General features: G+C 36.1%; 2 protein-coding genes across 2 annotated transcripts; both read left to right on the plus strand.

Annotated features, from left to right (window-relative positions):
• The first annotated feature begins 1,029 nt into the window (after positions 1-1,029).
• Positions 1,030-15,202, plus strand: LOC135629319 (DNA polymerase alpha catalytic subunit-like). The gene is made up of 31 exons (XM_065136519.1): positions 1,030-2,242; positions 3,807-3,977; positions 4,092-4,175; positions 4,279-4,353; positions 5,254-5,318; positions 6,203-6,293; positions 6,437-6,622; positions 6,818-6,981; positions 7,076-7,190; positions 8,673-8,852; positions 8,930-9,043; positions 9,126-9,245; positions 9,336-9,650; positions 9,747-9,839; positions 10,716-10,834; positions 10,934-11,006; positions 11,125-11,181; positions 11,605-11,697; positions 11,834-11,956; positions 12,038-12,135; positions 12,237-12,282; positions 12,401-12,514; positions 12,599-12,679; positions 13,037-13,150; positions 13,238-13,327; positions 13,439-13,515; positions 13,602-13,824; positions 13,988-14,041; positions 14,182-14,301; positions 14,400-14,474; positions 14,554-15,202. Exons 1-31 carry the CDS (start codon positions 1,067-1,069, stop codon positions 14,698-14,700), a joined length of 4,653 nt encoding a protein of 1,550 aa, XP_064992591.1. The 5' UTR covers positions 1,030-1,066; the 3' UTR covers positions 14,701-15,202.
• Positions 15,203-17,386: 2,184 nt separating this feature from the next.
• On the plus strand, positions 17,387-24,424 carry LOC135629331 (protein S-acyltransferase 8-like). The gene is made up of 5 exons (XM_065136542.1): positions 17,387-17,725; positions 18,505-18,690; positions 19,598-19,897; positions 22,844-23,077; positions 23,632-24,424. The coding sequence occupies exons 1-5, from the start codon at positions 17,687-17,689 to the stop codon at positions 24,118-24,120; spliced, it is 1,248 nt and encodes a 415-aa protein (XP_064992614.1). The 5' UTR covers positions 17,387-17,686; the 3' UTR covers positions 24,121-24,424.
• Positions 24,425-24,885: the final 461 nt, after the last annotated feature.

The raw sequence follows: 24,885 nt of genomic DNA on the forward strand, positions 1-24,885 counted from the left end.
TTATACATAAACTTGAAACAAAATAAAAAAACATTTGAATTTTTATCATGATTTATTTTGAAACATATCATGATGTTCGTAATTTTCATCCAAAATCATTTAAATTATGATGTTAATAATTTTATAATACTCCCAAATATATATCACTATATATTTGTCAAAATTTCAATTAATTGAAACTGAGTTATAATCTTTTTTATCGGAGTCATAAAATTTGGATTTGATAATAAAAACACAGTAAGTCCATTCAAAAGTATTCTAAATTTTTATTATCGTTCTTAATAAAAAAAATAAATTATAATTATTTTTTCAAAAAAAAATATGAATATATTTAATGTGACAAAAAAAAGGACTTGTCATCCTTTATCTTGAAATATGTCACAAGATTCTTAATTTTCATTCAAAATTACATAAAAACTCTCAAAAAAATATTTTATGAAACCTTAATATATATATATATATATATATATATATATATATATATATATATATAAAATACGGTTAACAATTAATGCACATGAATTAATTAAGATCGTGTTATAGTGTTATTGAATATTATTATATTGTTTTTAATTCAGAAACAAAATACATTATAATCCATTCAAAAACATTGAAACTAATTCGATTGAACCGAAAAAACACTATAACTCTGTTCAAAAACATTGTAATCGATTCGATCGAACATTGAATCATTTTGATTGACTCGATTTAGATAATTGCGACGAGAAACTCAAAATAAAATATAAGTTGTTGATTGCCATTGAGATCATTTTTATATATTACAAGTAGGAGAGACATTTTGGAAACGGGGGGAAAAATCGTCCAATATAATAATACCATTAGCGGAGGATGCAACGGCTCATAGTCTTTGTTCATTGTCTTTATCCACGTGGTAGAGAATTACAGGTGCTTTAAGTTGTTGCTCTATTTGCATCCTAACATTGAATCCGAACCGGGCGCGGGGAAACCCTAGTCGTCTTGTATTGTTTTGGCGCCAAACCTCGATCCTCTTCCCGCCAAATTAGTCGATTCTTTTCCTATCGCATGTCGCTCGATCCACTGCACCATGGAGCAGAGCGAGCGAGAGAACATGGAGGAGCCCACCGTCTGCGGTCGCCGGGCTCGAAGCCGTGGCTCCGACTCCGCTGTCCGTTCCGCCGCCCTCGAGCGCCTCAAAGCCCTTCGCAGCTCCGGTGGCCGACGTTCTGATGCCGGTGGTCTCCAGATCAAGATGGAGGCTCCCATCTATGACACGGTCGCCGAGGAGGACTACGCCGCCCTCGTCGCGCGCCGTCGGGAGGAGGCCCGCGGCTTTATCGTCGACGACGACGGCCTCGGCTACACCGACGAGGGACAGGAGGAGGATTGGTCCAACCCCAACCTCCCCTACTTCTCCGGTGACGAGGAGGACCTGTCGGGCGGCGAGGAGGAGCGGCCCAAGAAGCGGAAGGCGCCCAGGAAGGACCCTGCGCCTAAAAAGCCCCCGCCTTCCTCTCTCTCGGCGGCTGCGGCGATGATGGGCAAGCAACGCCTCTCTTCCATGTTCACATCCTCGGTCTTCAAGAAGAACGATCGGATGAAGGGATCCTCCTTGTCTTCTGACAGCATCGTGGATGATGTAATTGCCGAATTTGCACCCGACGAGACCGACCGGGAGGAGAGGAGGCGGCGGAGCTTGGCAAGCGGAATCCTTAACATGCCTCGAGCTGCTATCTTGACACCACCGGTGGTCCAAATTAAGGCTGAGCTGCCGCAGCCTGTCGTCAATGATCGTGTAGTCGAATCTGGTAAGGCCAAGGATGAGGAGGTATTGGCTGAATCAGAGTCGGGGCTTCAAGAAGATGATTATATGGGACATGAAAATCATGTGGATATGGAAGCAAGAGAAGAGAAGGATTTGGATCACAGTGTTAAACCTGCTATTGATGGTGGTTTCAATGAGGTAAAATCTGATGCTAAGATGGAGGAGCCACAGAATGAAAAGAGGCTTTCTCTTAATGCAAAAATTAAAGTGGAAAATGATGCTTCTGTGATGAGTGCGACAGCTGGCTGGAGGGCTGTATGTGGGGAAGAGGCACATGCTGGGCCTGAATTAGGGGTTAATGAGTCAAAGGTCAATGTTGACGCTGATGAGAAGTCTGAGTTTACCCTGGATACTGATGGATCTCTTCCTTTCTACATAATTGATGCGCATGAGGAGATGTTTGGTGGCAATTCTGGTACCCTGTACTTGTTTGGAAAGGTAAGTTACTCCATTCTACTCAGTTATAGTGATCTGTTAATGGTTTGTATTGAATTATCAAAAGATATATATTTTGTGCATCGAAAACATTACTCACACTATTGAAATGAATCAATGTATACAGTACCCCTTACACTATGAAAATTCTTTATGTGACAATAACTAGTCTGGGTTTCTAGGGATTGACAGACACAACACGTGTGAAGATATTGCAATATAGTTATACCTATAAATTATGGATGACTAGCCATGCAATTTCTCAGAAAGATAGCATGGCACACACTCAATGTAAGGTCCCACAAGTGCTTTTTGCCCTAAGATGGTTCTCGTTGGTTGTAATCATTCTCATGTTTTAGTGTATGGAATCAATCGTTTGTGTTTGATACATACACATGATCTTGTCTCTTCTTTGCTTGTCTAATGGTTAGTGTTTGTAACCGAGATGCCTTTCTGACTGTGGAGGGTGTCAAGTATGAATTATTGTAGGATTTGATGTCAGGAAATGATAGCAATGCAAGAAGTTAGCAGTATATCAAAGAGGGTTTAAAATATGTCTCTGATTGTTCAAGCCTTCAAGGCATGTTCCCACACAGTCTTTTGGAGATAGATGCTTTCATCATACGCACACACACTTCATGGTTCTCTCCCGACTTGCAACAATCACACACCTTGACCTATGCATACAGGAGGGTCCTGAAGCCTTAATGGAGCATAACAGTCACCTAGGATCCAGGAGGAAGAAAGATCACAAAGGAATCCCTTAGGGCTCTTTTGAAGAAAATGTTGGAGGGAATGGATTTTAGCACCAGAATAACAGGTCACCAAATGTCTCTCCAAGTGTGTCGACGTGGTAACATCACCAATTAGATAGCAACACCAACTAATTAATTAGCATCAATAGTGGGTATGATATGATTATTTAATGAGGATAGACTTGTGGAAAGTTCAATAATATCAGTAAAAAGTTTCAAATTGTAAAAAACATGTGCAAATTGTAAAAATCAATTAATAGTGGGTATGATATTGCTTGCATGTTGTGGTTGCACAAGCACTAGAAACTTAACCAAGAAAGCAAAAGAGTGGTTCACCTATAAGCACATGCAGGCTTGGGCTTAGCAATATGGGACTGAGCCCTTACACGTCACACGTTCCCTACATCCCCTCTTGTGAGTAAAAAGGTTGTTTTTGTGACTCAGATTGTGGTCACGTAGGTTGCAAAGGAGTAACTTTATATTTGCCAAGAGACACGTTCCATGGAGACAAACTATTAAGTATATAAACGTTTCCGACAGAATATAATAGAAAACAAAATTATTCTATGTACAGATTAGCAAGAAAATCCATTAAGAAATTAACCTTTTCTATTGAAATTAAAGGCTGGAAAGTCATATTTGCTAACCTGTTATGTTGTAAAAGTTTTGTATTGGTTTTAACATTTATTTGTATAGCTATAATTTTTTGCAATCATGTATTTTTGGATATTATTATTTCAACTTTGTCTTCTTCTGCTAGCAGTTTTGTTGTTTTGGATTTTGATTGGGTGCACTCTTTCTATGTGCTCAAGGTCAAAGCAGGCAGCGCATATCATAGTTGTTGTGTCATCGTGAAAAACATGCAAAGATGTGTTTATGCTATCCCAAAAGATTCTGTTTTTGACAGCAAAACCATAGCTGAGTTTGAGACGGATACTCCTGATTCTCGAAACTCAGAAGCAGCTCTCCGAACAACTCTGCAAGTAAGTCTAAACATTTGCATGGCATTATAACATGAACATGATAGCACCTTCTTTTCTTTTGCAATTGAGATATATGGAATGATCCAACTTTTGATATTCATACACTTTTCACAGGAGATGGCATCTGGAATAAAGAGTGAAATTGCAAAACGATTGCTGGATCTGAATGTATCAACTTTTAGCATGGCACCGGTTAAGGTTTGTGGAAGTCCATGCTTGTTTTCTTTATAGATGAACACAACGTCTATGGGCTTCCATCTTATAACTCTATAATGACTGCTCATAAACTGGAAATTTTCAGCGGAGCTATGCCTTTGAGCGGTCTGATATTCCTACTGGTGAACAGTATGTTGTCAAGATCAACTACCCATTTAAGGTATCTCAGTTGAAATGCTTTTTTTTTTTCATGAATCTCATTCTCTTGCTTCTAAATGTTATGGTACTGCTCATTGGCTAATGTATCTGTGAGAATAAGAATATCATAAGCTGATCAAATTCCTCAGAATAACGTGATATGGAATTTTCCTTGATTTTGCTGATTTTGGAATTTTGTCCAGCAGTGGTGGAATTTGCTTATCAGGAAATCTGAATTAAGAACTCATGACTTGCCTTTTATGTCCAGAGTTTCCTGATACATGATCATAAATGAATTATGTGCTAGTTCCCGAATCCAATTGCTCTGTTGTGCAACAAACATAAACAAGCAATAAACATAACTAGATCCTTCCCAAGTAAGCATCACCTTATGGTTGGGTTCCTACTGATCCAGATACATGCAGAGATCATCACTATATGTTTGGGTTCACATCTGGTCCAGTTTTTAATTCAAACTTCTTCCAGTCATATTTCTTTTCTGGGGCTAGTATATTGAATTTTCACATTTTAAGTAAACACCTATTCTAATTTAGTTGGATGTATATTTTCTCAGTTGAGATGGGTCTTTATGTTATGAATCTTATGTTGCTCTTCACTTTTAAGATTGTTTGGTATTAATCTCATACTACAATTGTGCAATTTGGAGCACGTATCTTCTTTCATATTTTGTTTCAAAAACTGATGCTACAAGATTTGGTGCACAATCATTTGACTGCAGAGAGAATGTGCCTCGATTTACTGTTTGGAAGCTGCTGTTTGGATGTGGTCTAATATCTGATCATTTTTATAATAATCAAAAGGCTTCCTTCTATCTTAAAATCAAAAAGCTTCCTTCTGTCAAAAGGCTTCCTTCTGTGCACATCATTGAAGTGCTTATATTAGTATTTCAAATTCTTCACAGGATCCCCCACTTCCAGCTGATCTTAGAGGAGAGTATTTCCTTGCGTTGCTTGGAACATACAGCAGGTAAAGTGCCAAATATAATTCCATGCATGACATTAAAAGAATCATGTATGTGAAGGAATTAACACAATTTGGTGCACATTTCCTATGTTCTTAAAGTTGAAAATTATAGACATCACAAAATCTCTGAAGAAAGAAATGTTTTTAGTGCTATAAACTTCTCGATGTTATGCATTTTATTTACTGTATGCATGTGAAGTTAGGTGTTGAAGGTCAACACAAATTAGTTTTAGTAATGTTCATAGTAACAGACAAGCGCCACTTGAAATGAAAAAGAATTACATGGTCAATGATCTACATGGTGGTCTTTAGTGTAATAAAATCCATGGGGAACATGATGGATCTCATTTAACTGACAGCTAACTGTTGACTTGTTGGAACTTAAACTTGGCGTCCATTGTTGAAAATGTTTATAAGTTACTGATCATAATATTTTCCTTTGTTAGTGTCAGATATGGTTTGTAGTTTGTACCAAGGTTGCAAATACTGTCCAGTATGACACCGGACCAGTGTAAACTGGGTAGTACACTTGGTATCGGATTTATGTCAGGTGGTACACCCTATGTACAGGTCTGACAGGTTAGTGGTATAGGGACCAATGTAAACTGGGTGGTACACCCTATACTGGGTTGGTATTGCCCGCTATAGGGTGGGACAGGCTTTTTATTGAACAATTTTTATCTTTTGTTTTTTATTTGGTTTTAGGCTTCTTTTAGACTTGGTGTGCACTGCCATACTGACAACACTGAGTACATTGGTATGGACCAGTACTGTACTGGTCCATGCTCTTACTGATACAATACCTACATGAAACTGTGAACCCTGGTTTGGGCTTTATGAATATCTGTATGTTCTTGTGAAGAAGTAATAAAGATGTTGTTTTCCAGTTCTTTGGAGTTGTTTCTGATCAAAAGGAAGATCAAGGGACCATCATGGTTGTCAATTTCAAAATTTATGAGCTGCCCAACTGCTCAGAGGGTATGTTCTTCATCTATCTTTTCGGTACTGTCAAGTTTTAGTGCAATTTTTCTAGATAAATCTTAAAGTCTTGCTTTTTATTTACTATTGAGAAATGCCTGTTTAATATCACCTAGTAATAGTTAGTTTTTGTCATAAAACAGGTCAGCTGGTGCAAATTTGAAATACTAGTTGACTGCCCCAAAGATATATGTGTCACTTCTTCAAAGACCTTGCTTGAGATTCCTCCAGTGATTGTTACGGCTATAAATTTGAAAACTGTTATAAATGAGAAGAGTAATGCTAATGAGATAGTGACAGCTTCTGTCATCTGCTGTCATAAGGCAAAGGTATGCACAAGTTTTGATAGAAGAGAGATCTGTAAAGACTAAAGTTTTTTCTTTTATCGGGCACTTGAATTTCTAGAAACTTAGTCATGTTGTTTACTTGAAACTTGGTCATGTCTTACACTTTGCAGCTTTTGTTTGTGTTCTACATATTTGATTTCTGCACTCATGGACATTTTCTTGAAAACTTGTTTTCAGATTGACGGGCCTATGGTTCCATCTGAGTGGAAAAAACGGGGAACACTTACTCATTTTTCTGTTGTCCGTAAGCTTGAAGGAGGCATATTTCCAATGGGTCTTACAAAGGAAGTTTCTGATCGAAATTTAAGGGCTGGGGTGAACACTGTGTCATTGGAGAGCAGGTAAGCAGTTCTTGCTTTTTCACTTAAAGTGCACCTTCTTTAGTCATTTTTATTGCATCATTCACTGATAATTTCTTTTTTGCACCACCTGTAGTGAACGGGCATTGCTGAATCGCTTGATGATTGAACTGAACAAATTGGATAGTGATATACTTGTTGGACATAATATATCAGGATTTGACCTTGATGTTCTTCTTCATCGGGCTCAGGTTTGGTTCAGTTTCCATATTTTGCATAAAATTGTTTGCATCCAGAAACAAGCACAACTTAGATCTATCAGAAACTTGTTTCAATTACATTGGTCTTCAACTCAGATTTTCTATGTTTATTTTTTGTTCCTATCTACAACTCGTATTCTAATCTTTACAACAACAACAAAGTTGTATGTCCCAACTATTTAGAGTCAATCACATGGATTTTTTGTCGCTATTGAGATCAGTAAAAAATCATATGTCTAGTTAAGTTTAGAATACCTAAATCTTTATTTATAGTTTCCATAAAGTGTTTTTAGATCTTCCTCTACTTCTAATATTTAGGTCTTTCTCTACCTCTCCTCATATCACTAATATTAATTATTTGATCTCTTCTAGTTACTGCATCTATAGGTCTTCTAAGCACATGTCCATATCATCTTAAGTAATTCTCTCTCATTTTATTTTCTACCGAAGCGATACATAATTGTTCATGAATAAAATATTTTTTCCTATCTTTTCTCATAACTCTATACATCCATCTTAGCAGTACAATTTTTTTTTGTATATGTTGCTTCTTTACTGTCCAATACTCAAATTCATAAAACATTATTGGTTTCACAACTATCTTATAAAATTTTTCTTTTAATCTCAAAGGTTTTCAATGATCACACTAAGACTTCTGATGTCCCTCGTCATTTTAACCATCCTATTTTTATTTTATAAATAATATTTTCAATGACCTCTCCATATTGTTGAGTTAATTCAAGATACCTAAAGTTTTTACTTAAGGGAATTTCTTGTCCATCCAACTTTATTATATTATGCTATTTATTCTTAGTATTACTAAAATTGCATCTCATATATTTAGTATCAATCATACTAAATCTAAAACTTTTACTTTATAAGGATTATCTTCATAATTCAAGTTTATAATTAATTTCACTTTAGTTCTCATTATCTAAGATAATATCATTAGCAAATAACATACATCAGGAGATCTATTATGTAAATGACTAGTTAATTCATCCATTATCAATGTGAAAAGGTAGGGACTTAATATGGATCTTTAATACAATCTTATGCTAATAAGAAACTCATTATACACATTGCTTATAATTCTAACACTAATAACTACATTATCGTACATATCCTTACTAATGCCAATATAATTAGTGGATATATATATTTTTCTAAAATCAATCATAATAACTCTCCTGGAACTCTATCATTTGCTTTCTCTAAATTAATAAAAATCATATGCAAATCTTTATTTTTCTACCTATATTTTTTCATTAACTGTCTTAATAAATAAATGGCATTCTAATCTTTACAGGAGAATGTAAGTTTTAGATAATTTTTCCTAAAAACTAGGAGTTCCATTCTTGTGTGGTTATGCTTGTACAGATTCAACCTTTTTTTCCACATTCAGTTATATTTCTGATATATATACTAATCTAAGAATAAACATAGTGTGTTTATGACCTCTTATTGTTGCAGGCTTGCAAGGTGCCAAGTAGCATGTGGTCCAAAATTGGTCGCCTAAAGCGCTCTGTGATGCCTAAACTCACCAAGGGAGGTGGTCTTTATGGGTCTGGAGCTAGTCCAGGAATTATGTCTTGCATTGCAGGTCGTCTCCTATGTGATACTTATTTGTGTTCAAGAGACCTCTTGAAAGAGGTATGCTGAATTTCCTATGAGGTTCTACTCATTTGAGACTGAGACATGCTGTATGTCTGATATAAATGGAATTTTAGGTAAGCTACTCCTTGACTCAACTTGCAAAGACACAACTAAATAGAGACGCAAAGGAGATTTCTCCACATGATATTCCTTCTATGTTCCAATCATCAAAGACGCTTCTTGAACTGGCAAGTACTCTAGAACTGGAATATTTTGTATTGGACCTTAGCTTCACTTGTTTCTTTTTTTGAACATTAAGTATGGAAATAGGTTGAGTATGGTGAGATCAATGCCTGGCTATCTCTGGAACTCATGTTTCATTTAAGTGTTCTCCCCCTCACTCGACAACTAACTAATATCAGCGGCAATCTTTGGGGAAAAACACTTCAGGTATGCCCTCTTTATAATTTTTTGTTCTTTGTAACTCTTTGGGAGGCTTAATTAAAAATATTTAATTAATAAGATTATATATCTTTCTAGGGTGCTAGAGCACAAAGAGTGGAATACCTGTTATTGCATGCATTTCATGCAAAAAAATACATTGTGCCAGATAAAATTCCTGCACGTGCTAAAGAACATAGTACAATGAAGAGAAAATTAACTAATGGTGAAGAGGGGGGTGATGATGATGTTGATCATGTCTCTCCAGACAATGATGCTTATCATGTTGATCAAGGAAAAGGTAGAAAAGGTCCTGCCTATGCTGGTGGCTTAGTTTTAGAGCCCAAAAAGGGCCTATATGACAAGTATATACTACTACTTGACTTCAACAGCCTTTATCCTTCAATAATACAGGTATTCTTTTCGTTATGGGTCTGTTTTCTAAAAATATCTTTTGATGTTATTCTATGTTTTCAGCTTTCTCAAATATGACGTTCAATTTGCAAACAGGAGTATAATATATGCTTCACTACAGTTGAGCGATCTCCTGAAGGTCTGGTTCCTAGTCTGCCATCTTTGAGAACTACTGGGGTGTTGCCTGAGGTGAATGACAAGTTATTTAGTGCTTCTGGTTACTTTGTTTTACATGTAGTGATCATGACATTGATATTTAATTATCTGAGCCTGCATTGAGAGAAAATTTGTATCATTTAATTCTGACCTTTTTTTCTTAAAACGTCATTTTTGTTCTTTCCATTTAAAATTGACTAACAGGTCTCCAGATTCTTTCTTATTGGGTCTATCCCATGTGCACTATCCTGTATTATATGGTTTGAATAGGAGATTTTTCTTCGCCTAAAATCAATTTGTAAGTTGAGTTTATCAGTTCTGTTGCAGTCTTAGTGTGTGGAAGTCTGGACGAGTCATGCCATCCGAAAAGGGTCATAGAGCAACATGCTTGTTATACATTAATCTTTGTTTCTGATGAACAATTGTGATAACAAGACCTGATGCCTAGATTTTAATCACTGATTTTGGTAGACTCATTTTAGATTGTTTTGGATACTAATGAGTTTAGTCTTGCATTTCCATAGCCAACTAAGCCCTATGCAAAACTTTTATGGTGCCCTAGGCATGCCAGAGAATAAACTCATCTGGACTGAGCTTCTTGAGCTTGGTTTAAGTTTCTCACACCCTGGGTGATGCTTCACAATTTTAACTACTTCAGTCTTTTTTCTTGAGTGGCTGTTAGAGTCAGTCTATAGGCAGATCTTGATTTTCAAATTGGCTGGTGTTGGACCTATTTTCCTGCTTTAGACAGCAGTAGCTTTATTATCTGATCTGCTGACCATAATTGTAGTTAATTTGTTTCTATATAATCTTGTACAAATTATTTGTATATTCAAATTTCTTCAATTTATTGTTTTCCTCAGCTTTAATTGTTTGATTTACATGCTGCACAAAATTCTGACTTCTCAGTTGTTGAGAAATTTGGTCGAGAGAAGAAGAATGGTTAAATCATGGCTTAAGACTGCTTCTGGTCTGAAAGTGCAGCAGCTTGATATTCAGCAGCAAGCATTGAAGCTTACTGCAAACAGGTAAATGGTTTTTGGGTTTCCAAGTTCTACAGACCTTGGGTGCTCATGCTTGCACTTTTTTAATTTCTGACGCTATTTTTTCTCAATGGTTTACTTCAGCATGTATGGTTGCTTGGGGTTTTCCAATTCCAGATTTTATGCAAAACCACTCGCCGAACTGATAACATTGCAAGTAAGAAATTTTGCATTGTTTGAAGTTTGAACAGTTTCACTTTCTTGGAGGTTCTAGACACATATGAACCTGGAAAGTGTGATCTCCCTTTTATACTCGCTCATTCTTACACATGCAGGGGAGGGAAATCTTGCAAAGTACTGTTGATCTAGTTCAGAACAACTTGAACTTGGAGGTACTGTTGTTTTTTTAATCTCAAACATTATGCTACTTGTGAATTTTTGATGCAAATTTGGTAAGCTTCATTACATAAAGATGGCTACAATTTTGCTTCAAATCATTTAAAAGCAACTGGTGGTCTTCAGGGTCTTTCCTTCTTAATACTACCAATCAAGCCTTCTCTTGACGAGGCTCCAATTCTCTGGTCGTCTTGATCTTAAGCAAATAGTTTTCCTTTGCATTGAAAACGACCATCCACATCCACCCTCTTTGCAACAGATCAATTCTTGCTTGTTGCTTTTCATTGTGGTCTTCACTCCTTTTCTTTTTCTAAAGAATAATATGCAACATCAGTTTCTTGTGTGGTCTAAAGGATTTGTGTTTGATTTCAGTAAAGAAACTTATTTCAATTAGTAGCCTATTTCTTGGGTATTGGCAGGTAATTTATGGGGATACAGATTCAATCATGATTTACAGTGGGCTAGATGACATTGCGAAGGCAAAAGCAATTGCGGGGAAAGTCATCCAAGAGGTGAAACTTGCCAAGTGCACAATGTTTAATCCTTAATATTGTTTTGTTACTGGAAGGAGTCTATATAAGGTAGTTAATTCATCATGACTACTAACTGAAATGTTGGAACATATCAATGGTTTTTGTCCTCTTTCAGGTCAACAAAAAATATCGTTGTCTGGAGATTGATCTTGATGGCTTGTACAAGAGAATGCTTCTTTTGAAAAAGAAGAAATATGCGGCTGTGAAAGTGCTCTTTAAAGATGGAATGCCATATGAGGTTCTACGTTTTTATTATTTCTTATGCCATTAACAAGCCCATTGCATTGGAATTCTATTCTAAAAGGCATACATAAGGCAGGTAATTGAACGCAAAGGTCTTGATATGGTTCGGCGTGATTGGAGTTTGCTAGCAAAAGAAATAGGAGATTTTTGCCTCGGCCAGATATTATCTGGAAGGTAAGGGTTACTTGTTTGTTTAATCTTAAAAAAACAACTTTGATGTCAATAAACATTCACTGATGTCTCTTTTTATTCCCTATGGCTTCTTATCACTACAGCACCTGTGAAGAAGTTGTGGAGTCCATTCACAGTTGTCTTATGAAGGTAATGATGCATGAGAAGGAACATTGTTGAGCATGTTTTTTCTGTGACTTCATTTTACTGAAAATGAACTTTATTTAGTCTTTGATCTGACCTTCAGCATTCTTGCCTATATAAACAGGTGCAAGAGGACATGAGGAATGGTGAAATAGCACTTGAAAAGTATGTCATTACAAAGACACTGACAAAAGCACCAAAAGACTATCCAGATGCCAAAAACCAACCTCATGTGCAGGTCAGACTTCACTTAATTATTTGATATGTATTTATGTACAATAGTTTATTTGTTATTATTTGTTTCGTGTCAAAATTCTTTTAGGTTGCTCTAAGATTGAAGAAAAATGGCTACTCAGGCTGCTCTGCTGGTGATACGGTTCCTTATATCATTTGCTGCCAGCAGGTACTGTCAGAATATCACTTTGATATGTGTCTTTATAACATATTGATGCCATAATCTACATGGGAGAGAGAGGCAATACTTAGTGATCATTCTAATGGTAGGGAATCGGAAGATTCAATATTATTGCTTTAAAACCCTGGTTTTGTCCCATATTTGAAGGGGGAGATGACTTGAATGAACTTATATAAGGTCTATATCAGTCTACTACTATACTTTACCTGAGCTTAGGCATTATTCTATTGGGCAGGACAATTGCTGATGCTAAACTCTAGCTTGAAGTGATAAAATGTGTTGTATTTCAGTATTTTATCTAAATCCATCTGATCTTATTGCTGTTGCTCTGTTTTTATTCTGCAGGATAGCTTGTCTGGTTCTTCTACTGGAATAGCTCAAAGAGCTAGACATCCTGAGGAGATAAAAAAAGACTACAGCAATTGGATGATTGACATTGACTACTACTTGTCACAACAGGTTTGTTACTTTTGATAACCAAGATTGAGAGACCTTTTATTCTCAGGAACTCCATCTTTTGGGATTAACTATTTGTTTCTTTGGCAGATTCATCCTGTAGTATCACGTCTGTGTGCTTCGATTCAGGGCACTAGTCCAGCACGTTTAGCTGAGTGTTTAGGGCTTGATTCATCTAAGGTGCACCTCTTAAACCAACTGGTTCATCGAGAGCATTCTTATGCTCTAATCTAAAGCATGGGGTTCATTCAGATCATTCTGTTGATGCAATTGTGATTTCTTTTTGGACAGTTCCAATTTAAATCATCTGAATCTGTTGGCCAAGATCCTTCCAGTGTGCTTTCAGCCATAATAGATGATGAAGAAAGGTACAAAGTTTTAGCTATAAGTTGTTCGGTCTGAGGTAAGCATTAGAAAACTTTTAAATAAATCTGCAAGAACAATTACTTTTCAGGTATCGTGGCTGTGAGCCTCTGAGGTTGTCGTGTCCCAGCTGCTCCAGTACCTTTGACTGCCCTCCTGTTTCGAGTTTACTTTCGACCATGCACAAAGAAAGCCAATCTGATTCACAAGCAGAAGACCTAACAGGTGCTAACTTCTGGAAAAGAATGCGTTGCCCAAGGTGCCCAGATAGTATTGATGGATGCGAGATTTCTTCAGCTATGTTAGCTAACCAGGTTCAGAAATTTTGCATATACATCGACTTATCTTTTTATATTGAAGTATTTTGTAGTTAGACTTGTTTTCTTTGGTCGGTGAAATTACAGTGAAAATATAAGTCTCTTTTGCTAAAAATGCTTGGCAATGATAATAATTGGTTTCCGATGATCATTTCTGCAGGTGAAAAGGCAAGCTGAGAGTTTCATCTGTACATACTACAAAGGATTGATGATGGTAAGCTACAAACTTTATTAGTCTTGTGCTTAAATTTTTTTGTTAATGCCTTAATGCCTATAGCCAAATTTGTCATTCTATGTCCTTGACCAGTCTCCTTCAGCACATCATATATATATAACTGACAATGTATTTTTCAGTGCGATGATGAAATATGCAAATACACCACTCGGAGTCTGAATCTTCGGGTAATCGGTGATTCCGAAAGAGGAACAGTCTGCCCAAACTATCCACGCTGCAATGGTCACCTCATAAGACAGGTATAGTATTGCAATATCATGTTTCAGAAGTTGGAACTCCACTCAAATGGCTGCCTAAATACTACTAGAACATTAAAATCCGGTGTGTTGTCTTGCAGTACACGGAGGCGGATCTATACAAGCAGCTTTCTTACTTTTGTCATGTATTAGATGCTACACGGTTTCTTGAAAAGGTTAAAATTTGTCTCATGTTCGTTTGTATAGCCTTGTCAACCTATTGTGCGACTATTTACTGGAACTATATGGCTGCAGTTGGAACAAAAAGTTACGGCGCCTGTTGAGAAAGAGCTCTCCATGATCCGGCCAGTGGTCAGCCCGGCAGCTTCTGTGATTCAAAAGATCCGTGACCGGTGTTCTTACGGATGGGTGCAGCTCGATGACCTTTGTATCTCCGTTTAATTGTTTGGATAAATGGATACTTGATCTATTCAGTTGCAAGCAACAACTTGGCTGCCTCATCACCGAGCTCGACAATTTAGAAGACATCCTGCAATGGTCACCATTGACAACCATTGCCTCGTCGTCTCTGATCAGAGAATAGATGGTGATCTAAGAATGCAGCCAGGAAGACATTTGCTGCAAATAAATGGTTGAAAGTTTTACTCGGCCAGAAAGAATTTAGCAGGGGATCCTTGAAAGTTTTACTCAGCCTAATCCGTGCCATTGTTCAGAATCCAGCTACCGGTGTTTGTAATATTTTTGTAGCTATATCATAATTTGCTGCTAGATTCAATTTTATAACCCTACTTGAATTTTTTTTTGTACCTGCCTGTACTATTTTACATTTTCTTTGACAAGCCCTCAATGCTCGTAACTTTGGCATTGGGTAATCTTCCTTCATGGAGTGCCAAAAAAACAATATAAAACAAGACCCTGAGCTGGCTTGCCCCTTGTTCCACCATGTTGCTACTTTCTTGTGGCTTCTTGTTTTGTCTTCTTTTTAGTCCCCCACCATCGATCATGGCGATGTGGAACTTGACAATCTCCACAAACCCCCAACGAGCCATCGCTCGCTTGGAAGCTTGTGATCTTTTGCGTTAGCATATGCCTGAGGTTTTAAATGAGTCGTTTGTCTTTGCCCTCTGCACTAATATATTATTATGTTGTATTGTATGTACCTAAAATAAGTACTTGGCTTTGAGATTATTTCTATATAGGTTTATATTATTAGTGTGTTTATGGATTGATTCTTTCTTTGGCTAATTCCTAAAATAATTTTTATTTTATTTTTTTGAGAAATATTCCCATTTTCAAAATTTTCTAATAATTTTGTTCTACGTAATAATTAAAATGCACTAATCATCTATCCCTTTTCCTCCCATTTGTAATGGATTGGTCCATATGGCCATTCAATTCAGTTATAATTTTTTTATAAAATTTATATAAAATATTATGTTATAATATTTTTATACTACTTTATAGTATTTTTTGGTATGATTGAAAACACTGTGATTTATATTTTAATGGGACTAATTCATCTTATGAATTAATTCATAGGAAAAGAAAGAAAAAAAAGTTAATAGATGGCTTACAGTCAAATCAAAATATTTTAATGATTAAAATAATATTGTTAGAGAATTTTGAAAATCAAGACACTTCCAAGAAAAAAATCCCAAAGAGTGAAGCTTTTTTTGCAGCAATTTGTCTTTCTTTCTTGATGTTTATCTATATTTTCGCACCATTATTTTTTTGACATATTGTAATGGTACTTATTGTCGGCCTTTATTAGTTATATTGACATTTTAAATATTATATATATATATTATTATACTTACAAATGATAAATGATTATATATATATATATATGACTTTATAAAATAAAAACTTTTATATATGCTAACGTAGTTAATGCCCATTAACTATTACAAATTAAATTGTTAGTTGATACTTTAGTCCACATAATATCTTATTTAGGCGTTTGGTATTTCTATACTTTTAAAACTTAAATAATTAATATCAATCATAATTCTAAATTATTAACATGAGTTTTTTTGGACAAATACTGATGGCAACAACATATGTGATGGCTTTTCTATATGGCCCATATAAAATTTTACAAAGACAAATATGTTATTTTTAAAATATATAAATTTTAAAAAACATTTTTTTATTATGAATCCTTGAAAAAGTGATGGCAGCAAGAAAAAAGCAAAAAAAGAAGAGGTTATTTATATCCTAGCCAACCTGGTCCCACTTCTAATTAAATTCACAGTGGAATTAATTACCACAACATGGTAAAAGTAAGTGACTTCAATTCTTTTATATCCCCACTTGTCCCCACTTCAATTAAATCCACAAGAAGCATCCTTTTAGAATGTTGTTGAAGGAGTAGAGTCATTAATTCTAAACAATTTAGAGCTCAAATTTTGTATTCAACCTTCAAGATTTTGTATCCACCCTTAGCACATTTGCAATTCCAAAGATGCCCCTCCCCACCCCCTCCTCCCTCTTACATCACACAGACAGGCTGAAGGGCAATTTTGTATTCATCCTTAAACATGTAGAATTCCAAAGGTGGGCTTTTGGCTGAGACAATTTTATATTCACTCTTGTATAGGTATAATTCCAAAGATGCTCCATCTAACATCACATGAGGCAAAGGATTAAGTCAATCAACATCACTTTCCAAAGATGTTTAAGAGACAGAGGATTAACACAATTTTGTATTCACCCCTTAACACATTTAAAATTCCAAAGAACTTGCAGCAAATACCATTCATTCATAGGACAATGACAATGATAATAAAGTCATAGTATCTTAATTATTTAGATATGACTTTTTATCATCACAAAAGTCTTGAAAACGATTAATGTCTATGTTTTCCACTGATCATAAGATCATAAATATCTGATCTTATGTTTTCATGAAAGTTATCAATGAAATTGTTCATTTAAAATATACATTCCTGAGTATGAGATAGAGAGAATATAAATGGTAGAGGGAAAAGAGATTGTAGAATGTACAACTTACCAATGGTTAATATGAAAAAGTTACCTTCGTATTATTATTATTACTAGTTTTTATCTCCGAGCTATTTAAAGGCTTGCGTTGGACGTCACTCTCTGTGTCTCGAGCTGTCAACGAGCAGCCTTTTGATGGAAATCTCAAAACCCCCAAAAAAGAGAACGGAGAAGAAAAAGAGAGAAAGAGAGGAAGAGAGGGTGCCGAAGAAGCCGAAGAAAACCCTAATTTTGATCGCTTAATCGTGAGACTTACAGATTGGGAGGAGGCGGAGGAGGAGGAGGGGTAGGGGAAAGAACCCTACTTTTTTGTCCTTTTCTTCGTTGTCCGGTGATTGGAAGAGAGGAGTGGGATAAGTGATCTTGGATTTCTGGTTCGTTCGTGGCGTGTTGACAAGCTACGGCGCACCAATCGCCCGCCTCCATGGCCAAGCGGGTATATCAAGCTTGGAAAGGAAAGAATGTGAGATTTTGGGATTTCTTTCTTTTCCTATCACTTCCTTTTGTTCTAAACAGTTATTGTTTGATTATTTTAGTGATGTGATGCTTTTTCTGTGGACTTGGAAGCTTGGGTTCGTGGGGGTTTTGTTTTGTTTTGGTGGATTGAAGGTATTGGTGTTGGGTTTTAGTCGATTTGGAGGTTTTCGTGGGTTGCGATTCTCAAAAGGGAGTCTTTGTGGTGCTGGGCACCTACATTTAGGTATTTGTGCACTATGCCGTGGACTTGCCTATGGATGTTTACTTTGAAATAAGAAAACTCCGTTTTCTTGGTGCATTAATTTGTACCGATGTTTGGCATTAGCGCGGTTGATTGATGAGCTCTATGAGTGACTGGTAGTTTCATTGATGAACTCTATGGGTTTTCTATGAGTGACAAAGTAACTACATTTATAAATTGATGGCTTCTTATTTCATTCAGACACCATTGTCAACTTTCATATCTGTATTATTATGTATTCATCATCTGTCTGTCTAAACTTTGATATGGCGTTTTCTGCTGTCGTGTTTTCATGCCATAAGAAGTTATAGAAAAACATAATGGCTTCTTCTTAGATTTAATTGTTTTATAAACCTGGGTTACTTTGTTATATTCTTAACAGGTAGTCCTTTTATTGATTTAAGATAAGATGTAACCTGTGAAGTAACTATAATATGAAAATGTAGTTTGGTTGCATACTTGCATATTCTAAGAGTTCATGCTATTACCCTACTTATATTAACTTTTGCATTAATCTTCTGCAGAAGTTTTTGTTAGGAGGGAGGTTAATATTTGGACCTGATGCCAGGTCACTGTTTATAACAGTCTCACTCATCGTTGTTCCTGTAGTGATCTTTTGTGTATTTGTTGCAAGAAATCTTCTCCACAAGTTTCCTGCCTACAATTCAGGATGTGCTGTTCTGATAGTTGCCATTGCCTTTACAATCCATGTAAGTGCACTGCCCCTAGATACTTCTTTGAAGGTTCTTTCAAACTTATGAAGCATGACTTTTTATGGAAAATTGCCTAACTGAATTTGAGCTATCTTTGATACTTGAAATTTCATTTTTTTATATCCATATCAAAGAATTAAGTTGTGCTTTCTTATGAAAAAGAAGGTCAATCATCATCCTCTTTTTTTTTTATTGGAAGTGATTTCTCATGCAGCATCTCCACAGGATGAGGCTTGTTATATGTTGATCTTACTTTTCATGATTTAAGAATTTTTGTGAAGGGCATGACCACGACAAATAGATATTAGCAGTGGTTGTATTCTATATTTAGACTTTAGACATCTAAGTCCAAACCTTTCTGACAGAGAAAATATAATTGTTGTATGCAATTTCTAGTCTATATATTTTTGTCATCCATCTTCATCGGCTGGAGTATTCTGAGTTCAAAAGGTGCTTTTTTCAATTACTTTTGAGCAGTTCTTTGTTGTCCAGTTGCTTTTCTGTTTTATTTATGAGTTGTACTGTCAGGAAAAAGTACAGTATCCTTTCAGGAGCACATAAAACACATATATGGACTGTTCTCGCATTCATGTATGGTTTTGTTTGTTAGTTGTCAGATATACAAGGGCACATATATGATATTTTCTTGTTTTTATTCAATAACTTCTGGTGACAGTATTTATATACTAGAACTAGAAAGTCCCACTTTTTGAGATTCATCTTCATGATCCTTCCTGATGTATAGCTCTGTCAAATGTGATGATGGTTTTCAATTTGATAAAAATAGTTACTAAGTAACATGGAGTTCTAATGCAGCTTGCTTATATGGCTTCTTTCGCCACATTACTATTCGGACAAAAATTTTGTAGCTTTGAGTTACATGAACTCACTGGTTTCTTTTTAGGTACTGGTACTGTTACTGATGACGTCAACTCGAGATCCGGGGATTGTACCCCGTGCTTCACATCCACCAGAGGAAGAATTTTCTTATGATACTCGTACTGAAATTGGTGGGAGGCATACACCCAGTCTAACATTTCCACGCATCAAAGAAGTGATGGTAAATGGAATGCTTGTGAAAGTGAAATATTGTGATACTTGCATGATCTATCGGCCTCCTCGCTGCTCTCATTGTTCCATATGCAATAATTGTGTGGAACGATTTGATCATCATTGCCCTTGGGTTGGGCAATGCATCGGACAGGTTTGTTTCTCGATTTTTTTTCCTACAACTTAATTCTCAGTTACTAAACACTGTTGATTCTTATGCATTATTCTTCTTCTTTGTCTAAGCAAATACGTTATGAGCTCATCCAACTAGTTCAAGGAATTATTATTAGTGATAAGAGATTAAGATTATACTCCTGATATTTATATTTATTGTTAAGGGGAGAAAAAGGGGGGGGGGGGGGGGAAGGGTGAACCTTTGTACATTGGTGAGGTTGCTCTTTTGCGACCTGAGTGATGATGGTTCGAGTCAACGAAATCAGCTCTCTATATGTAGAGCAAGGATGTGTATATTGACCCTTCCCAGACCCTGCATTGGCGGGAGTTTTGTGCATCGGGTATTTCCTTGAAAAAGAGAAAAAGGTTAATGAGTGTATATTTGATTTCATGAATTGCAAAAACTCTCTTCGTTCTGGCTTTACTGTTAGTTTGTGCCTTGTCTTCCGTCATATATGGCTTTATCAAAAAAGAAAAAAATTGTAAATTTTAGAGAAGTAAATTCTAAAAATGCATTTATGTTTTTGAAATATGCTAATATTTTGAAATATGCTTATAGTTGTAACAGCACATGATAATTTAATCATAAAATGACAAAAATAGCCGTCATTGGAGTTGAGTTATTTTTCCAACACTAAATTTTTTTCTCACTGTTTCCATCTGCTTAATTTTCTGATATGCTTTTTGCGTTTCCTCAAATCCTCATTGTACATGCTCCCCTATATAAATGACGTTGTGAAAGTTTATAAGCTTCTAGTCTTAAATGGTAGTTCACTATTTTGTGACAATTAAATCCTAAATTTTTGCTAGAGGATGGATGAAAGTGCTAATTTCAGGCCATGATTGAAGTTTCCAGTTAGGTTCAATGTTATTTCCTGTCCAGTTCTTTAGCAAGCAGAGTGTAGCAATTATTTTTCTGCAACTACACAAGCTTAGGGTCCTACAAGCACGCAAGCGGACTTAATCTTTTCCATCACTACACCCCTATCTAACCCATACATTGATTTGCTGGAGGCCTAATATATGATAATCTTTCTTCTCTATGAACGATCTTGTTGAACAAGAAAAACCCTTAATATCTGAAGCACGAGAAGAAATAAATTAGTTTAGGATATCAAGAGATGCAATACCTAAAATTCGCATGTCATAAACTAAATGTCATGTATCTTTGTTAATAAATAAAAGCGTTTCTGTGTGTTTCTATAAGTTAATATCGGTTCACTTTAATGAAATTTCCTACCAACTTGAAAGGGACTTGGCATCATAATAATATGTTGAACAAATCTCATTTTCACTTAAATTGAGTTCATAATGAAAAATGCTCATTTTTAATTCTTGCTTCCATTTTCACAACTTTCTTTGAATATGTGCCTACTAGTTGTATTAGTAAGATGATCCATCTTCAATTTGGAATTTGTTGGTGTGTTGGAAATTGGTTGATATTTATCATTAACAAAAAACAAAGGGGATTATCTTGGGTAGTATCTGTGACACCCCGATTTAATCCACATCAAAGGTGAACAAAGATTTTGACCGACTTATAAAGACTTGATAGGTGTATTACCTTTTTACTAGGGCTTAAGCATTTTGGGCTAAAGGTCTAATAACTTGTGAGTAAGGTATTCCATCAGGCATGATTGTGACAATTGGTATGAGAGCCGATCTATTCGAATATGGTGAGAGGCTCGAGCTATTCATTGGCGAAGCTCTTAAACATGTTAAGATGTGGAGTCATCATTGGGCTAAGATCTTGCGTGCACCATGCTAGGGTTTGATTTTAGATTATGTTGGGCATTAACGATCATAACAATATCAATTGGACAATGGAGATTGGATGGTTAGGTTAACTTATCGTTAGAAATAAAAAAGGGCGTACCCAGTGCATGAGGTTCCCGCTAATGCAGCCTTAACTTTAAATATTTTAAAGAGATTGTTTCCATGACTCGAATCCTAATCTCCCATGTCACAAAGAAGCAACCTTGCCGTTGTATTGTCGAATCCTGATCTCCCAAGTCAACTTATCTTTAGAAATAAAATTGTAATTCATACTTTACTAATATATTCGTATGCCGCCACTTTGGAGTAGATATTGAGAGAAAGATCATGTTTTAGTAGGATTCCATATCCCATGCATCATTTTCCTCCCTCCAAGTTTCCTATGGTTCCTTTTGACTTGTTTCCTGGTTTTGCATCAACTAGTGTGCAAAGAGTGAGACAAATGACACTGAGGCCATTGTGCAACAGGGGTTCGACATTGTTATATCATGAGTTAAAAACCTTATGAACAACTTAACATCATTTAGGAAAACGTAAAATTACAATTGAAAAGCAGAGTTGTGTTTTGAAAGGCAATGAAAGAGGTAGTGAAATGGCTGAACTAGTGGATACAAAAGGAAAAGTAGAATGAGCCAATTGTTGATCTGCAGATCTTCGATACCTCCGAACCACTTGACACTTTGACAGATTAAAACAAACCATCCTGTCACCCTAGTTTGCTGAGAGCCCTTATATATATACATATATGTACATATAAGTATATATACATATATGTATATGTATATATACATATATTTATGTATATATATACTGTTTTGAAGTTATGCAATTTCCATTGACACCTTCGTCTGGCCTTCCTCTTGATACTTTCTCTTCTCTTGGTATCTTTCTTTCATTGTTAAGGTAGTCTTGCTTTATCTTGTGAGGTAACTCCTACATTACATTTTCCGAGAACTTCTGATTTTGGTTGTGTGGAAGCTGTACTTTGACATTTTTCTCTAATGTTTGTTATAATATTCATGTTAAAGTTTGTGTGCTATTGTAGATGTTATCTTTGAATTTGTTTATGCTATTGATGCTTTTTATTTACCTCTGTTATATCCAAGTAGTTTAACATGTGTGCTTATCTTATTGATTCATCTCTGTGCAGCGCAACTACCGCTACTTTTTCCTATTTGTTTCTTCCTCAACTCTTCTATGCATATATGTATTTGCAATGTGTGCATTGTACATCAAGTTTCTCATGGATGGGGATTATCCTACTGTATGGAAGGCAATGAAGAAATCTCCTGCATCAGTGGTACTAATGATATATTGCTTTGTTGCCCTCTGGTTTGTTGGTGGTCTTACTGGATTCCATTTATACCTGATTGGCACTAACCAGGTAAGGTGTTTTGTTCGTGTCATCTTATACATTACTTTTAACTGTCAACTTTAGTTACTTGCTTATATTTGTTCACAATTGTAGAAACGATGTGCTTAATATTATTTAAGATGTTTCCAGTATGTTTCCTTTAATCGTGTTATTTTTTAAAATTTTGCTAATTAAGACAAAACAAATGGTTGAATGATGTCTCCCTTCTTGTTGACATTTGGAATATGTTTTTGAGGTTTGCATGCATGCTTAGTCATCCTTTCTTCTGAATTGACCCATTTGCTTGGCCAACGTCAGCTGTTTTATTTGACAGAACTAGTTCTATTTTTCTTTCCATTACTGATTGTATTATTGAATAAACATGATGTATGCTTTTGTTGGAGAAATGGTCATAATTAAAATCTAAAATGTAGAAGGTTATTTTCTTTTTTAGTCAAATGAGATGCATAACATGGTAGACTTACAAAAGTTTCTTTGAATTGATTGCATTCTGATAATTTTTCCTCAGTTGTCTTTCCTTTTGAACTCTATCATTATTAGGATAACTCTATGCTCTTCTGCAGACAACCTATGAAAACTTCCGGTACAGAGGTGACAACAGGGTTAGTGCTTATAACAGAGGTTTTTTGAACAACTTCATAGATGTACTCTGCACAGAGATTAAACCTTCTAGAATAAATTTGAGAGCCTATGTACAAGATGAAACTGCAAGGCCACCCCCGGCTAGCCGCACTAGGGATGTGGAAGAAGAACCAGCCAGTAGTCCCCGTGTAAAAGTTGAAGATGACCTTGAAATCGGTGGGGATCTCTTGAAAATCTCCCGGCGTCGCAACTATGAAGAGGTCGATGAGGAGATGGGTGGTAGAAACAGCAACGAGTTGCACGGGGCCCTCTCGGAGTCTGAGCTAATGGTGGGTTCCGATACACAGGTTCCTGTCATCAGGAGCGATGTGAAGAACTCAAGCTGGGGTAGGAGAAGCGGGAGCTGGGATCTCTCTCCAGGAGTTCACGCTGCAAGCTCCTCAGCGACCGAGGGTGATATGCCGTCGTAGAAGTCCACTCGGTAGTAAAGCAACTCATCAGTCTGCATCATTTCAGGGTAAAATGAGCGAAATATGAGCTGGTAAACATAGACACAAGGCATCTGCAATCTGCATTTATCGTCTTGCAGGTTAATGAAGAGCTTCATTCCTTGTTGCCAGATGTGTCTCTATTTGGAATTCGCAAGTCATTTGCCGTCTTTCTGTTCATTTCATTGTGTTATATTCTGATTATTTTGAGTTTGTCAGAATTCTTTCTGTAACCAACTGCTTCAGGATGTGCAGAATGTTAGATATAGATTTCCCCTCTTCCCCACTTCTATTGTATCATTCCTGGCAACTTGAAGACCTCAGTTTTTGCAGTGGGAAAGTTACAGCTCCATGGGATCATCAAACAGAAATGATAACATACCAAGCTTTCTTTTTGTTTCATGGTAACATATTGGACTATGTAGCCTGTGACATGAACAGGGAACAGCTGGAGCATCATTCAAATGGATACAAGTGTTACGGGGCCAATGTCGAGAAGTTGTTGAGATTAGTGCTGATGTCAGATTGACGGTCGTGATTTTTCCTTCAGCATAAATGGGCTATGTAGCAACCATCAAATAAGATTACTAAGGCAAAAGGGAGCAGCCCGACGAGGAATGTTCTCGACGGAATCCCCGTATCTCATTGATTCATTATATAAATGTATATATATATATTTTATATAAAAGATAAATCATAAAGCTAGAAATTTGAGTCCAAGATCTTTATGGAAATCACATAGGACAT

The sequence above is a fragment of the Musa acuminata genome, chromosome BXJ1-3, assembly GCF_036884655.1.
Source record: "Musa acuminata AAA Group cultivar baxijiao chromosome BXJ1-3, Cavendish_Baxijiao_AAA, whole genome shotgun sequence".
Classification (NCBI taxonomy): Eukaryota; Viridiplantae; Streptophyta; class Magnoliopsida; order Zingiberales; family Musaceae; genus Musa; species Musa acuminata.

Coding starts and splice junctions, on each gene's coding strand:
- LOC135629319 (XM_065136519.1), top strand. CDS start 1,067: ATGGAGCAGAGCGAGCGAGAGAACATGGAGGAGCCCACCGTCTGCGGT. Junction 10,835..10,933: donor TTGAAGCTTACTGCAAACAG/GTAAATGGTTTT, acceptor GGTTTACTTCAG/CATGTATGGTTGCTTGGGGT. Junction 12,515..12,598: donor AAAACCAACCTCATGTGCAG/GTCAGACTTCAC, acceptor AAATTCTTTTAG/GTTGCTCTAAGATTGAAGAA.
- LOC135629331 (XM_065136542.1), top strand. CDS start 17,687: ATGGCCAAGCGGGTATATCAAGCTTGGAAAGGAAAGAAT. Junction 17,726..18,504: donor AAGCTTGGAAAGGAAAGAAT/GTGAGATTTTGG, acceptor AATCTTCTGCAG/AAGTTTTTGTTAGGAGGGAG. Junction 19,898..22,843: donor TTGGGCAATGCATCGGACAG/GTTTGTTTCTCG, acceptor ATCTCTGTGCAG/CGCAACTACCGCTACTTTTT.